The sequence below is a fragment of the Mustela lutreola genome, chromosome 7, assembly GCF_030435805.1.
Source record: "Mustela lutreola isolate mMusLut2 chromosome 7, mMusLut2.pri, whole genome shotgun sequence".
Lineage (NCBI taxonomy): Eukaryota > Metazoa > Chordata > Mammalia > Carnivora > Mustelidae > Mustela > Mustela lutreola.
The window spans coordinates 66663433-66679392 of NC_081296.1; the positions used below are offsets into that span (position 1 = coordinate 66663433).

Sequence of the window (15960 nt, forward strand, 5' to 3'; positions counted from 1 at the left end):
CACAAGTAGGCAGAGAAGCAGGCACAGAAAGGGGAGGAAGCAGGCTCCCTACAGAGCAGAGAGCCCAATGTGGGGCTTGATCCCAGAATTCTGGGATCATGACCTGAGCCGAAGGCAGATGCTTTAACCCACTGAGCCACCCAGGTGCCCCCTCTTCATCTACTATTTCATTAAGTCCTTATAGTATGGGATATATATATATACACTATTTATACTCTATACTATATAGGAGAGCAGTGTTGTTAGAACTGAGACAAAGACCCAACCTATGAAAGCCAGATTCTAGTAGAGAACAACAAGGAGTACAAAGCAGCAACTGATAAGGTATTGAGGGTAAGTACAGTCACCCCAACTTAAGAAATACTGAATTTTCTGTCCTTTGGTTTCTAGGATCTTCTTCAACACAGTGAACTTATTACCCATGAAATAATAGTGTTAGTTATTTATAACCTTTTGACAATAGTGGAGAAATTACACAGAGCAGAAATAGTCCATGGTGACTTGAATCCAAAGAGTCTGATTCTTCGAAACAGGTTGGTCCTTTTCATTCTCTTAAAATTCTGTCAACTTTCTCTTAAAATATGGATAGTTTCCATTTCCTTTTGCCTCTTGACAAATGCTGTATTGAGGAACACAGTATGTTAAAGTATTTGCTATCTAAAAGTAAATAATCAAGGGGAATGGTTTGAAAGAGTTCAAAGAAAATACATTGAGGAAATACATTAATTCAGAAAAAAATTTAACCACTCTGAGTATTGTGATGATTCCTTACAAGAAGAGATATAAAATATGATTCCTTGGAGGAATGTGACTTAGATTGGGTAGTCTTTCTCTGCATGCGGCCAGTATGGATTGAGTGAAGGTGCTAGCAAAACCAAGGCACTTCTTGGTTTCAATACCAAAATTTAAGTCAGGCCAAACTGAGGTCATTGCTAAGAGCAGTGGCTAAACCAGAGTGCAAATGCAAACTCTGCCAAGGAAAGGGGCTTAGAGTTCCAGTTAAACCCAGTTAAGCCATCAAATTCAAGGGTATCATTCTGTGCTGTGGAGGTATGTGATGGGATTAGTCAAAGCCTACACTTAAAAATATAACATCTCTCATTGATACTCATCAGGGATTTGAGGGAACTGAGGAAAGCAGAGACAAAAGGAACACAAAAATAATTCATTTTTTCTCTCACACAAATAGTGTATGTCTTCTTGGAGAGTAGCTTTATTGCATGGAATAGATAAACCCAAGGAAAATATAATTAATAGTGAATTCGTGTTATTAGGTTTTCTTTTATCTGTTTTGGGGGTTAGGAAATAATGGTTGGAATTACAGGTAAGAGTTAGAGAATATGGTGTTAAATAAAAACAGGATAGTTTACAGTAGAGGTGGCATCTTACACAAAAACAGCCTTTTGTTGTTTCAGTTAAACTCTGAGAAGGAGGACTCTGAATGACCCTTGGAAAGCCTAATCTATAGTAGTGAACAAGAAAGGCTATGACATCTATTGAAGCTTCTAATTCTTCCATAGTTCTCATCAGTGTGTAAATCATTGCTATTGTACCTATTAATGTGTCTAGTATAAGACACTTCCAGTACTTGTTTTTTATAATAACTATAATATGATAAATGTTCTGTGGTGCCTATACATTATGGTTTAGATATCCTTGTATCACTAGACTAACCTCAACATTCCCCGCTTAGCTGGACACTGCCACTGCCCTTACAGGTGCATTTCCATAGCTAACCACAGGAGGGCGCTGTTGGCATAGCTAAGACCCACCTGCAATACCTTTTTTCCCTCTTTTTTTTTTTTTTTTTTTTTTTTAAAGAGCAGCTCTGCAGCTTCTTTCATGGCCTGTTTTTATTATCTCTTTCTCTTAAATCTGGGCTTAGAATCCACGATCCCTATGATTATAATAAGAACAATCAAGCTTTGAAGATAGTGGACTTCTCCTACAGTGTCGACCTTAGGGCACATCCTGATGTTTTTATCCTCAGCGGCTTTCGGACTGTACAGATCCTGGAAGGACAAAAGATCCTGGCTAACTGTTCTTCTCCCTACCAGGTAAGTGTAAAACAAGCCTGAGCAACTATGAGGAGGGTTTCTTAATCTCTTTCTTCCATGGATAAACCATGAAAGATAGTATTTACTGATATTCTCCCCTGGAATAGATGACCTAGTTTTCAGATATCACCAAGTCAAGCAAAATATACCATTTTTGTGTTACAACACTGAAGACTATACACATACACGTGCAGATACATGACTAACTCAGTAACCTAAGTAACAGGGCCATTTCTATCACTCATCTGTGTGATCTTCTGTAAGTAATTTTCTATAATCTTTGTAAAATAAGGCTAAACAATCTGCTCTGTATCAGAATTGTTGTGAGGGTTAAATGAAACAATGTACATAAAAAGATTACAAGTGTTAAGTGCTTTATGTGATAGTGTTCTATACAAAGTCCCTTCTGACTCATCTCTGGATATTTGGCGTTTGCTGATTGAAAATGTCGCATGAACTTAAATCAGTCATGTGGATCACATTTAGATCACAGCTAGAGTCCATGCACATTAGTAGGTCTACAAATTTGAATTTGACAGTCTGTATAGTTTTGTTCTTCAGGATAATTTTTCCCATCTTTTGTTCTTAAGGGTAATTCCCAGAGTTAGCTTTATAGATCATTTCTTTGGGGAGCTTCTCTCTTCACCGTAGGAGTAGGGAACAGTCTACTAAAATGTATGTCATAAAATAAACTTCAACACTACAATAACTTTCTGCTTTCTACATAAAGAAATTGCCATGATATTAGCAGAGAAATATTTTAGCTGATGGTGCTTTTTGTGATTTCAGGTAGATCTGTTTGGTATAGCAGATTTAGCACATTTACTATTGTTCAAGGAACACCTACAGGTCTTCTGGGATGGGTCCCTCTGGAAACTTAGCCAAAATATATCTGAGTAAGTACTGGTGATTTTAGGGTCTTTGCCTATCCAGATAATTTTCTTTTACTCTTGGGTGCCCTCTGCTCGGGCGGCCTTAGTTTTCTTAGTCCGAATGCCATGATTCCATTAATTTCGAACAGTTTTCGTTAGTGTGTCAGTGGAGCATCTAGTGCAGAAGCAGAACAAAGGAATTGCTAATTAAAAATAAGAATCATACTATTCAGACTTTAGGACATCTTTCTGGACCTAGATATATCATATAGACTGTGACTATGGTATGGAAGCCTCTCATTCTAGAAGTGTTAATAGAAACATTTCATAAGAATAATTTTATAATCAATTGATGTTAGTCTAATAGCACTTTTTAATAGCTATTGTTATCAAAGTTAATAAGCATCTCTTGAAGAGAATTAAATTTCTCAATTATATACTAATTTTAGGCTATTATTTATTTAATGAGTGGGTAGAATCAAAGCAGAGAACTGAATTCTCCTTGGAGAAGTAAATGCTCCCTTAATAAGAACTGCTTGGTCTCAGAACCTTAGTATTCCCTCTAGCCAACTCATAAAACTTATTAAATATCCCATGGTCCACTTTAGCTTATCATAGCTAATAACTTCACAGAATAAGCTTACCATATACCAATTAATTGGTATAGTCTTTGGCTTAAAAAAAAAAACAAAAAACCACTATTGAGAATTTAACACCCCTTCTCCATTCCCCCTACTCCCAACAAGTGAATTGTATTTTTTCTTTATTTAATTCAGAATTTGGCCAGTCTCATATGTCTCTGAAATATACTTTTTAAATGGGCTTTAAATATAATGTAAGACCTGTAGGATAAATTCAGGTATCTCCACTTGGCTGTGGTCCTCGGTGGGTGTAACACAAACAAATAGGTAGGGACAGCTGGGGTTTCCTAACAACTCTGCCTTGTCTGATAATACAAGCTTCTTTGGTTAAAAGAAAACAAGGAGGGGCGCCTGGGTGGCTCAGTGGGTTAAGCCACTGCCTTCGGCTCAGGTCATGATCTCAGGGTCCTGGGATCGAGTCCCACATCGGGCTCTCTGCTTGGCGGGGAGCCTGCTTCCCTCTGTCTCTCTGCCTGCCTCTTCGACTACTTGTGGTTTCTGTCAAATAAATAAATAAAATCTTTAAAAAAAAAAAAAAAAAAACAAGGAAGTTAAACATCGTAGACATAAGCAGTAGTTAATTTAGTCAAGCTTAGGGTTCTCGGAGGATTGTGAAGATAATGAAACTCTGGGCAGGGGAGAAGGAGAACTGCAGCCTGTTTAATGACCTAGACTTTAGGAAAGTTAGAGGAGAGGAGCAAAATTCACTTTTCTTTTTTGTAGAGCAGTGCTACATCTTAGCACACAGAGGAAATGTGTAGATTCCCAACAGAGACTTATGGGAAGACTCTCCTCTCTTTTTTATTATCGTATTATGGCTCTCCTCTCTTTTATATAGTTCTACCTTGGACTTTGAAAGGATTACTTGAGTTCTAACCCTAGACTTCTAGCCGTTACCTTAAATCAGTCAGTGCATAATGTAGCACTGATTTAAATACAGAATTCTTTTATATGCCTAATCTTGATGGAAATGGTTTTATGTATTTTTAGGCTAAAAGGTGGTGACTTGTGGAATAAATTCTTTGTACGGATTCTGAATGCCGGTGATGAGTCCACAGTGTCTGTTCTAAGGGAACTTGGAGCAGCAATGAGTGGGGTGTTTGATACCACATTCCAAAATCACCTGAACAAAGCTTTGTGGAAGGTAGGGAAGTTAATCAGTCCCGGGGCTTTGCTCTTTCAGCAGGATAGGCAATCAAATCTCTCACAGATTCCTGCCTAAAACCAATGATTGTATTGTGGAACACTGGACCTGTGTATGCTATAATTTAATTTAGGACATGTTTAGATACACTACCAATGCATTGCTACTTTTTAATAGAGCTATATTTCTAGTAACTGGCATTTTTAACATAGTACTATATCTGTTCTTGACTTTGTCTAACAAAGAACTGTTTTATTCTTAATGGACTCCATTTGAATGGGTGCCTTGTTGTCATTTAACACATTTGTCTCTACTTTTCCCTGTACATTTTTCTTTTGTAATTTGTGACATATACCCTTATGATCACTCTGTATTTTTTTTTATCACTCTGTATTTTTAAGTAATAAAATAGTATTTGTTGAATTAATGCTTCTAACATCTCATCTACTTTTTGCCAACTAAGGTAATAAATGGCTTGATTTCACAGACAAGAGCTGTTTTACCATGGAAATTTATATATCCTAGACTTGGAACTGCCATGATAGAATCATAACAAGACAGAATAGCCAGCCATTCCTTTGGGTGTTCCTGACCTTCCACTAATGGTCTAAATTTAAAAGTATATAAAATGATTTAATATAAGGCCAAATTTTCTTAAATTTCAAGTGGCAAAATTGTTCTATTTCTATTTTTATGTTTTCATTTTTTTTATCCACCAAACCCTTTGGACTATTTATATAATCTCGTGGTGTTGCAGCTTCTTGGGTCTCTTGATTAGGACTGTGGCTCTAAGAAAGGAAGAGAAAAGGTTTTGAACAGGGTGTAGCAACCTTTCAGAAATAGAACAGTCACCATTCTACTACCTGCAGAATAACTTGGTGGGGCAAGTGTTCGTAAAGGAATGGAAGGAACTTTTGATTGGGAGATTTGAAGAGTTAGAGGCCAGGATAAAAAGATAACTTGGAAGCATGTAATAATCTGGGAAAGACTAGATCTAGAAGAAGTATCAGACCCCTCAAACAGAAGCATAAATTATACCTGGCTTTGGACATAGGGAGGAAAACTGAAAGAAAGGGCAATGAAAATGATCAATTCCATATCCAAATATCAAAATTCTCATCTCTGCCTCCCTCCATTGCTGGTGCCTGATATATATATATTTTTTTCCTTTACTCTAGTTGTCACTGTTAGTGCTCTAAGATTGCTGGAAAGCAGAAAATTCTAAGTATATCTCAACTAAAAATATTTAAGCACATATAGTTGATGCACTGAAATATAACTTGAATCTGAAAAATAATCAACTTAGAAAATTTTGCTCTTAGCCAAAATACAACTTTTCAAACATTTTCATGTTTGCTTCTCATACAACTGATGATGTAAAATTATAAATCTGTATCTTTGATGTAATTGAGCACTTCTTTCCCCTATGCTCTCCTCATTTCTTTTTCTTTTTTCTTTTTTTTTTTTTTTTTTAAGATTTTATTTATTTGGGTGCCTGGGTGGCTCAGTGGGTTAAGCCTCTGCCTTCAGCTCAGGTCATGGTCTCAGGGTCCGGGGATCGAGCCCTGCATTGGGCTCTCTGCTCAGCAGGAAGCCTGTCACCCCGCCCCCACCCCGCCCCGCCTGCCTCTGCCTACTTGTGATCTCTCTCTCTCTCTTTGTTGAATAAATAAAATAAAGAATTTTTTTTTTAAATTATTTATTTATTTATTTATTTGTCTCAGAGAGAGAGAGAGCACAAGCAGGCGGAGTGGCAGGCAGGTGCAGAGAAAGAATCAAGGATCCCCATGTAAGACTCGATCCCAGGACCCTGGGATCATGACCTGAGCCGAAGCCAGCGGCTTAACGGACTGAGCCACCCAGGCATCCCATGCTCTTCTCATTTCTTAATCCACCATTTTGACACATAAAATCCTTAATCTGAGGATGGACAGTAAATTTAGATTCTTTCTTAACATAGGCTTAGCTACTAATTAGTGACTTCTTCAAGAACTTGGCAGCAAGATGGAAAACCCAAAGCTTTGTCTCTGAAAGTCAACTTTGAGGAGAGGGAAGAGAATCTGGGCAAGTTCCTTTATCAGAGAACTTGCCAATGTTTTGCCACCTCTCCCTCCATTCCCCATCCCCTCCAACCCTGACCATTCTTTGTAGTGGAAGAAAACAGTAAGGACCTGTGATGCCTTAGTTTTCTCTTTGCCTGGGCATAAAACCACAAAGTGTTTCCATTTCCCTTGTATTTTATGCTTGTTTGTCTTGGAAGAAGGAAGCTTTTGGCAGAAGCTTCAAATGGTTCTTATTTCTTGTCTCACTAAGGCAGAAGTAGCACAACAATGGACCTGGCGGGCGAAACAGCTGAAAAGACTGGATTTTTACTTTTCTTTGAAAAGAGACCATGGAATGCGTAGAGCCTCACCATTCACAAAGTCCGCATCCACTTATTTTTACTGCTGTTAGAGCCCTCATCTTCCTGTGCTGCTTGAATAAGAAACTTTCCACCCAACTCAGAGTGCTTTAACTGATGCCAAAGCTGAATCTGGAAATAAAAAGGGTTTTCTATAGCATAGGACTTTAGACTCTTAGTTGAGCTATTATCTCAAGGTAGATAAGAAAGCCTTCCAGACAGCGCAGGGCTCCCTGGAAAGACCCTTGATGGGTTTAAGCTAAAGTCTTTAAGCAAAGACACCAAAGAAAGGCTTCTTTTTTGTTGCATTGGAAAATGGAATTCTTCCAACTGCACCCTCTCTTCCTAACATGCCAAAATTTGCTGCTAGTCTCTAAAATTAAGACTTCCCTAGTGAGAAAGATGTATTTTAAAAACTTTTTTTAATATAGAAACTTCGACCTTAACGAGGTCCTTGGTTCCACCAAAGACAGAAGAAGCTATGAATACTTAACAGGACAAATGTTTCATTTTCAAATCCGTGTGTGAGAAGATGGGGCATTCAATAACTGGTGCGGAAACAGTGGGTTAGAGTTTGAACTCTGTCACCAGTGCAACCACTGGTTCATACCTTTGTGCAGATTACCAAAAGGCCTCTTCCTCTAGTGGATTCTGTACCTCCTGGTGCACGGTAGCCTTGCTGGATTTCAGCCCCCACACAGCCAGTCAGCCTGCTGCCCTTGTTTGTACAGCCGTATGCAGTGGGCTTGCCTATTTCACTGCCTGTCTGCAAAACCATCTCAGATAGATCTAAAGTGTTAATGTAAGAAAATGAAAAGGTAAAATATTAGGGGCACGTGGCTGCCTCAGTTGGTTAAGACCCCGACTCTTGGTTTTGGCTCAGGTTGTGATCTCAGGGTCCTAAGATCAAGCCCCGCATTGGGCTACACGCGCGCACACACACACGCTCAGTGCAGAGTCTGCTTGAGAGTCTCTCCCTCTCCCTGTGCCCCACCTGTTCGTGCTCTATCTCTAAAATAAGTAAATAAATCTTAAAATATATATATATAAATGTATATATATAAAATACTAGATGACTTTGTGACCTTTTGTCGCTGTGATGTAAAACCAAGATATAGGCAAGAAGATTGCTGTTTACTACTATAGTAGATAAAAGCCAAAATCGAATATAGCTACCTATCTCCCATCCAAAGAAAAACATAAACTGAAAATACCTTGCAACATATATTTGCATCATCTTTCACTTGCATTATCTCAAGTTCTCATAACTGATCTATATGCTTCCCTACCCATCTCCAGTCATAACAGAAACTTATCACAGCCTGTGAGACCCTAGCAGTCTGTCCCACTACCCCTAACCTCTTCCTTGACTCTCCTTTTCCTCCTCATGCCTCTTGAACCTGTTCGCCTCCTTGCTCCTCCCTAAACATGTCAACTATTTTCTCTCTTTACGGCCTTTTTGCCTGCCATTTCTTCTGCCTGTATCTTCACGTGGATTACTCCCTTCAGGTATCCTCTCAAATCTCCACCTTAACAGAGGTCTTCCTTGGCCATTCTGTTTAAGCAGCATCCCCCCTCCCCCCACACATACTGCTGCTTTCTGTCCCTCTTTATCTGCTTTGTTTTTTACAAAGCACCTATCACAACCTCATGTGTGTGTAACTTTCTTTTTTGTTTCTGCAGCCCACTACTAAAATTTAACTTCCTTAAGGGTGGGGATTTACTTTGTTTCCTGTTTTAAGCCCAGCATCTGAATGAATAAAATATGACAAAGCACTATCTAACCCTAAAGTACAAAGAACTCTTTAAAATTTTTTGAAAACCAGTAGAAATAGACAAAGGACATGAACAATCCATTAAAAACATTTTAATGGCCCCAACTTACCTGAGCTGTTCACCCTTCATTCCTAATTAAATCGAATGCAAAATAAACCTTAAATTTTTATCATTCACATAGGCTATAGTTGAAAATTGTGATTGTGATGGTGAAAGGAAGCAGATGCTCGTATATTATTTGAATTATTAGCTGGAGTGCAAACTTTACCTTATCAGAAGGTGATTTGGCAATATTTATTAAATAAATATTCCCTCTGGCTGAGAAATTTTTTTAAAAACATATCTTTTTTTTTTTTTTTAGATTTTATTTATTTATTTGACAGAGAGAGATTACAAGTAGAGAGGCAGGCAGAGAGAGAGAGAGAGAGGGAAGCAGGCTCCCCGCTGAGCAGAGAGCCCAATGTGGGACTTGATCCCAGGACCCTGAAATCATGACCTGAGCCGAAGGCAGCGGCTTAACCCACTGAGCCACCCAGGCGCCCTTAAAAACATATCTTAAAGAAACGTTGCCACACTCCCAAGAAAAGCGCCATTTGTATTATTGTCTTCCTGCTTCCAAGGCTCATTAGTCAAAAGGGATGATCAGTATGACAGACCCCAGGAAAACAGGAATTCTGGATTGTGCAGAGGTGACATGGGACCATTTTTGTAAACTGCAGGGGTGCTGAAAGTCTTCCCATTTGGTCCGAGTGCATAGAGACGTTCATTAGGCTTGGAGAGCGAAACTCCATTTTCAGCTTCGGCTAAAGACAAAAGAGAAGCTGAAGAGGAAATGTGATTACCTTTGGGGAGAGCCATTGGAGTGGGGAGAGAAAAGAATGAAGGCTTTTACTTTTCATTTTGTGCATTTCTGGACTTCTTGAATTTTCTGATCATGTCCATGGATTATTGCTTTTTTTTTTCTTCTTAATCTATGGTCTTAGAAATGATGGGCCATGGTTTTGTGATCTTTTCTTTATATTAAAAAAATAAAAAGCCTAACAACTGTTAGTTTTGTTTTAGTTTTTGTTTTAATAGGGAATTTGGGAAGCTTTATCATTCAAATATCAAAGCAAGATTAATTTGGAATTAAAATGAGACTGAGGGGTGCCTGGGTGGCTCAGTCGGTTAAGCGGTCAAGCGTCTGCCTTCAGCTCAGGTTATGATCTCCAGGTTCTGGGACTGGCCTGCATCGGGCTCCCTGCTCAGCGGGGAGTCTGCTTCTATCTACCCCCTGTCTATGCTCTCTCTCTCTCTCTCTCTCTCACTGGAATAAATAAAATCTTTTTTAAAAATGAGAGTGAAAATATTTTAAATCATTGAAGAGAATATATCTAACTTCTATTTTTAATATGCTAAAAACTCATATATATTCAAATCTTTTGTAATTTTTCTATTTAAGATATGCTTTCTAAAATTACCATCTTCCTTATATTTTAATTTCCTATGTCTGTGAACAAAGGATTAAATTACATAAAACTTTTTTCTTTCTTTTTGGTAAAGATTTTTATTTATTTGAGAGAGAGAGAGAACAAGTAGGAAGAAGGGGCAGAGAAAGAAGGAGAAAAGCAGACTCCCTGCTGAGCAGGGAACTCCATGAGGAGATGCGGGGCTCGATCCTGGGACCTGGAGATCATGACCTGAGCCCAAGGCAGATGTTTAATCAACTGAGCCACTTGGATGCCCCAAAACTTGACTTTTTTCAAAACAAAAATGCATTCTTTGGTTTTCATATAAAAACTTGAGTTTCTATAAACTGACATTGATTAAGAAAGGAACAAATAGACTATGATGAACTTAGGCTAAACTTCTATAAACTTAGACCTTTTTTCTAACAAAGCATGCCATTTCCAGTAACCTTGCTCCACAGAGGCCCCGGTGGCAGATTTTCGGCTGCTGAGCAGTATTGTCCCATAAGTTCAGATTGGTGTCTCCATGGGAAAGGAGTGGTTGCCCGAACTGCTAGTTTTCAAACGCCTTGTGAACAAAGGACTCTGCATCTATTAATTTTATATATTCCCAGAAACTAGCACATAGTTGTCAAAAAGAAGTCGTGAATTAAAATGTTGGAAAAGAGCTGCTCTGAGTTCAAAAACTAGTTGAACTGGAGCCTTGACGAGGGGAGTAAATCTATCCTAGGATCTAGATGTGCACAGAATCGTAATCTCACTTTTCTTGTGTGTCTCTTTATGTTTCTGTAATCTTCTGTTGGAACTGATTGCTGACCTCACATTGTGATACATTTCATTGTCCTGTTCACTCCTATCAAAATTAAATGTTATTTCCCCAGGTATATTTACTCCATTGGAATGTGTACTTTATTTCCCACATGTATTTAATCCAGCCTCACATTCATTTGAAAGTTATGCGAATCAGCCTATGCTGCGATTTCAATCTTATTGGCCTAGTCATGTGATGTATTTTTAGTTAACTGCTTCAGTCCTGCAATTAGCAAAGTGAGAATGGCATAAAAACAAATGCCCACTAAAATCTCTGAACAAAATGATGAATATATACATTTGTTTGCTTTTTGCATTTTTTCAGACGAGATTGAAAAATCTGGTAATGTTAGAATCAGGTGATAAAAACATTGAAAAGGTGACACGTGAAGCTTCAGTGAGATTGGCTCATTCAAGGAAATGAGATCGCTAAGGATGAGTGCGTGTGTGGTACAGTGAGTCAAGGAGTCCCAGCAAATCAAGGGGTTAGGTGGGCAGAAATAGGACCTAGGCAGAGTAGATGAAAGTTAACTAGTGTTGCTGGAAGACACCTTCCACCTCAACTGGACTCCTCATTGAGCAGATCGCCAGTGGTTGAGGGTCCATGATATATGCCATTAGGGGGCGCCCCATAGCTCCTACCTGTACCATTTCCCTGCTGCCCTGTAGTCCCGTGTACTTACCCTATCTTTCTCACTCAGGTGACCTCTTTGGGGCAAGATCTGTGGGGTTTTTCCTACCTTAGTTATAACTTGCATGGAGTGCTCATATTATAGGGGGTCAACTGCACAGGCCTAGAGCTTTCTAGAATGTCCTCAGTATTGAGGTGGCTCCCTGCCTATGGTGTCAAATCAAATACTAGCATGGTGGTTAGAAATGCCTCCAGAGCCAGAATACCCGGACTTAAGTCCTGGCTGTGTGGCATTGAGCAAATTACTTACCCTTTCTGAGCTAGTGTCCTCTATGAAATGAGGATAGCATGAGTGTCAGCCTTATAGAATATTGTGAATTAAAGTTCTTAGTATGGATAACATGTACATATCTGTATTGATGTAGTTCTGATGTTGCTTGAACGGTCTAAAGTTCTCTGGAATCCTCTCAAGTACATTGGGATCCCAGCTAGTTGATCCCTACCTTTACTGTCTTTTGAGTTAATTTATAGTATAGCGTATAGCCAGTCTGTGATATGATAAAGAAGCATGGTGTACTGTATTCTAAAGATAAGGGAAAGGAATTGTTTCTGTTGGAAGTGACCTTCAGAAAACCAAATCTTTGTCCTTAAGACAGTCTCAAGATCACCAAGCTATCAGGAAGGTCCCCAGTCTTCAGTCCACAAGAGCATTTTCAGTCTGCAGGCTCTCCTCTACCTTACAGCTCTCTGCAGCTTCTGTGCCATGTTCATAGCACAGGAATCCTTAGAAGACTGCCTCCGGTCAGTTTGTTCTGATACATCAAGCAGGGTCTTGCTGCCCTCGGTGGTGGCCAGCAGGTTGCAGATTTCCTTCCCTCTAGCCATTGACAGATACAGCTTCCCCCACACCAAGGGAAAGATTGTCTGGCTTAGGGAGCAGGGCCTACTTACCCCACTTAAGGCCAAGACATTTAGTCTCTTTCTATACTCTTCCTGCTGGAGCTTGGGCTTTTGGAACGATTTCTATTTCATGCTCTGCTATCTCCCTCTCTCGAGCCAATGAGTAAAAGATGACCACTTGCTTAGTAGGAAAAAGAAAAAGGGGAACAGAGGGAACCCTATAAATTCAATTCAAAAACTAGAAAACTTGGGCTCAAACCCTAGGTCTGCTCCTTACCAGCTACTTGAGCTGGGCAGGTCAGTATTCCATCTAGAAACGAGTATCAATGGCTCCTACCCCAAAGGGCCATTGTGAGAATTGAAAATAAGATGTGGTTGCTCAGTATGAAAGTTCCTTGGCTCATGGCAAGCAGCAGATTCCTCTGTCTCCCCAGCAGCCCCCAGAGCTGGGTGCACAGGAGGTGGCTGGAGGTGGCGTCATCCGCTGTGGACTCTAAGCCAAGATGGAGAACGCTGACATTGTGATTGACTCAGGCCTCCAGCTACAACCTGTTGACACCTGTTATATCCTTTGCTGAAATGTGTTCACTTACCCCTCTAGGGCAGCAGATAATCTCTCGGAATGTGTCAAAGAAGATGAGCCAAGAAATATTTATTAAACTCTATTGGAGTTCCATATTAATGACAGGCACCACGAAGGGCAGAAAGAAATATAAGAATGCTAACTCTCTTCAGGGAGTTTATGATTTAAAGAAACAGGATATTATAGGTTAAAACCGATAGATGTAGCGAGAAGAAAGTAGGACCTGCCAAGGTAAGCAACCAAAAGCCAAAGGAGCCGAACTGAAGTGTTTTAAGACACTCAGGAAGTGAGGGCCAGATGAGGTTGCGGTGCCACGGCATGGCAGGGACTGGAGCTCATTGGTATTAGGTAGTTTTCAACTACAAAAATCAGGAAAATAATCCAAAATTTCATAAGGGTAAGAATATCTGTTCCCTCCCATAACAAGCCCAGAGCTCAGCAGATGTGGAGGGCCCGTTTCCATTCCATCATCTTCAGCATCTTCAGGCTGGTCACCTTATGGAACCCAGCTGGCACCCCAGTTCCCAGATCCACCACTTGGAGCAGCACAAGAAAACATTGCCCAGAAACCCTCCCAGCAACCTTCCCCTCTTGTTACCCACATGGGGATCCCTGGGGCCTAACTAATCCCTGGCAAAAGGAAGGGAATTAAGAAGGTTGGTTCAAACTAGCCAAGATTCACTCATGGGGCTGGGGCTGGGAAGGGGCCCTTCTCTGAGCACACAGGTATGAAAGTGCAAGTCCAAATAAATTGGGAATCTTCCAGCAAGTAAGAAGGGAGATGGATTCCAAGAGGCAACCAACTGTGTCTGCCATGTGAGTGGTGTTGGGAAGAAAAGAAGGAAGCATTTGGTAACAAATAGCATCCTGGACTCTGAAGCAGACAGTTCAGTGCCCTGCCCTGTCACTTAGTGACCTGAGCAAGTAAGTTAAATGCAGGAGGCCTCAGTTTTCTCATCTCTGGAATGGAATAATAGTTCCTACCTAGATTGTAAACTTGATGAGGACAGCAACTTATCTTGTTCACCGAGCTATGCTCAGCACCTAGCACCTTTGCCCCTAGCAGCTACTCAGTAGATACTTACTGAATAGATTGATAAATTAGATTGTTGTGAGAATTAATTGAGTTATTATATGCAAGGGTTTAGCCCAGTGCATAGCCTATACATTGTGCCCAAGAAAATTAGATTTTCGCCACATGATAGAGACCGTGGGAACCCTCCCCTTTACGTGTCCTTTTGCTGTTTTTGTCCCACCTGGGCTGCCACATTGATTACAAAGGCCTTTGCTCGTGCAGAAGCTGAGATGTGTCAAGAAAGCTCTGCTCCTGGTGGACTGGGGCTGGGACAGGGAAGGCACGTCACACCCTCAGTTGGAAAGAGGATAACACTTGTGAGTTCAATACTTGGGACTCTAGTTTGTAGCTCTGACCGGTTTCTGAGCCGGCCTTCACATTGTTGTTAACTCCTCAGGGAGGATCCCCTGAAACCACCACCACCACCACGGGGACCAGCTCAACTCACTTCTAAGGCCAGAATGGGAGGGTGCCTGTTTCACTCTGACAGAAAGCTTCCCACCCCAACCCACTCCCATCTTAAGTGAGGTCCCAGCCAGTCTGACAGAAGGGGCCATGCTCCCAGGAAAGGCTCAGCCTGTTTCTCTTGGGGGATCTCCTGCAAGGCAACAGCAGAGTCCCCAAGCAGGGTTATTCCTAATCCTTTTAAGATTCTGATCTGTCCTCCTCTCCCTCATGTCCCCTATAGCATCGTGATAGAGCATAATGGCAAGAAGGGAAGACCATACAAAATGGCGCCCACCTCCTGCCCTCTTAGCTATCTGCTGCCACTGGCCTCTCCTCTGGGTCTCTTTCCCCACTGGCCATGCCCCATCATCCTCTCTTCTGTTCCCCCCCTAGTTGACCCAGAGCAGGGGCACACTATGGGGATGGAAGCATGGGGGACGCTAAACCAGTTTCTCAGGGAATAATCCCAGTCTTCCCAAAACTGCACTATGGTCTCTTGGCCTCCTCCCAGCTTCCCATGTCCATTGGTATCCAGGTAGGTTCTGTGGCCCAGACAGGGCTACCAGGAGGCCTCAGCATTCCCTCTTCACTTTTAGGCAGTACTGCGCCTTCTGATCAAGGCCAGAGGGTCAGAGGCCAGACAGGAAGGCTGTTAGCCCACAGCAACAGTAACTACCCCTGGGCTTTTCCCATCTGCTTTTGTTGAGGAAAAGGGTTCCTGAAGAAATTGCCTAATCTGCAGCCCACAGACATCCCTACTCCACGGAGCATGGTGGAGAAAATTCCCCTGCCATCTGTCTTCCACACACCTTGCTCAGCCCCCAGGGCACTTCATGACCCTGGGCTCCCTTTCCCCCCTTCACAAGATGGACAGAGGAGTAGGGCCAGAGAGAGGGCACAGAAGGGACCCATAGCACCCCTATCGAACAAGGCCCTTAAGCTTCCTTCCCACTGAGGACCTTTATTGACCATCTAACCCTAACCCTTCACTACCAACACCTTGGAGGGTGTGCAGGTATCCCAGAAACCTCTTCTTCCCAAACACCCTACCTGCCATGTAGAAAGCCATCTGGAAAAATCTCTTGAAGGTGGGCCTCTGCCTCCGGTCTGGTTCTCCTGGAGGCCTGAGGCTTAGGGGCCCCTCTAAGGTGAGGCTGGCCTAGAGTATAGGACGC

At 41.2% G+C, this 15960-nt stretch overlaps 1 protein-coding gene across 1 annotated transcript in view; it reads left to right on the forward strand.

The window, feature by feature from the left end:
* Positions 1 to 5137, forward strand: part of BUB1B (BUB1 mitotic checkpoint serine/threonine kinase B) — a 48730-nt gene extending 43593 nt beyond the window's left edge. The window contains exons 20-23 of the mRNA XM_059181142.1: positions 391 to 533; positions 1886 to 2057; positions 2847 to 2953; positions 4561 to 5137. Coding sequence (XP_059037125.1) covers positions 391 to 533; positions 1886 to 2057; positions 2847 to 2953; positions 4561 to 4792 — 654 coding nt within the window. The 3' untranslated portion in view covers positions 4793 to 5137. The remainder of the gene's footprint in view (positions 1 to 390; positions 534 to 1885; positions 2058 to 2846; positions 2954 to 4560) is intronic.
* The last annotated feature ends 10823 nt before the right edge of the window (positions 5138 to 15960 follow it).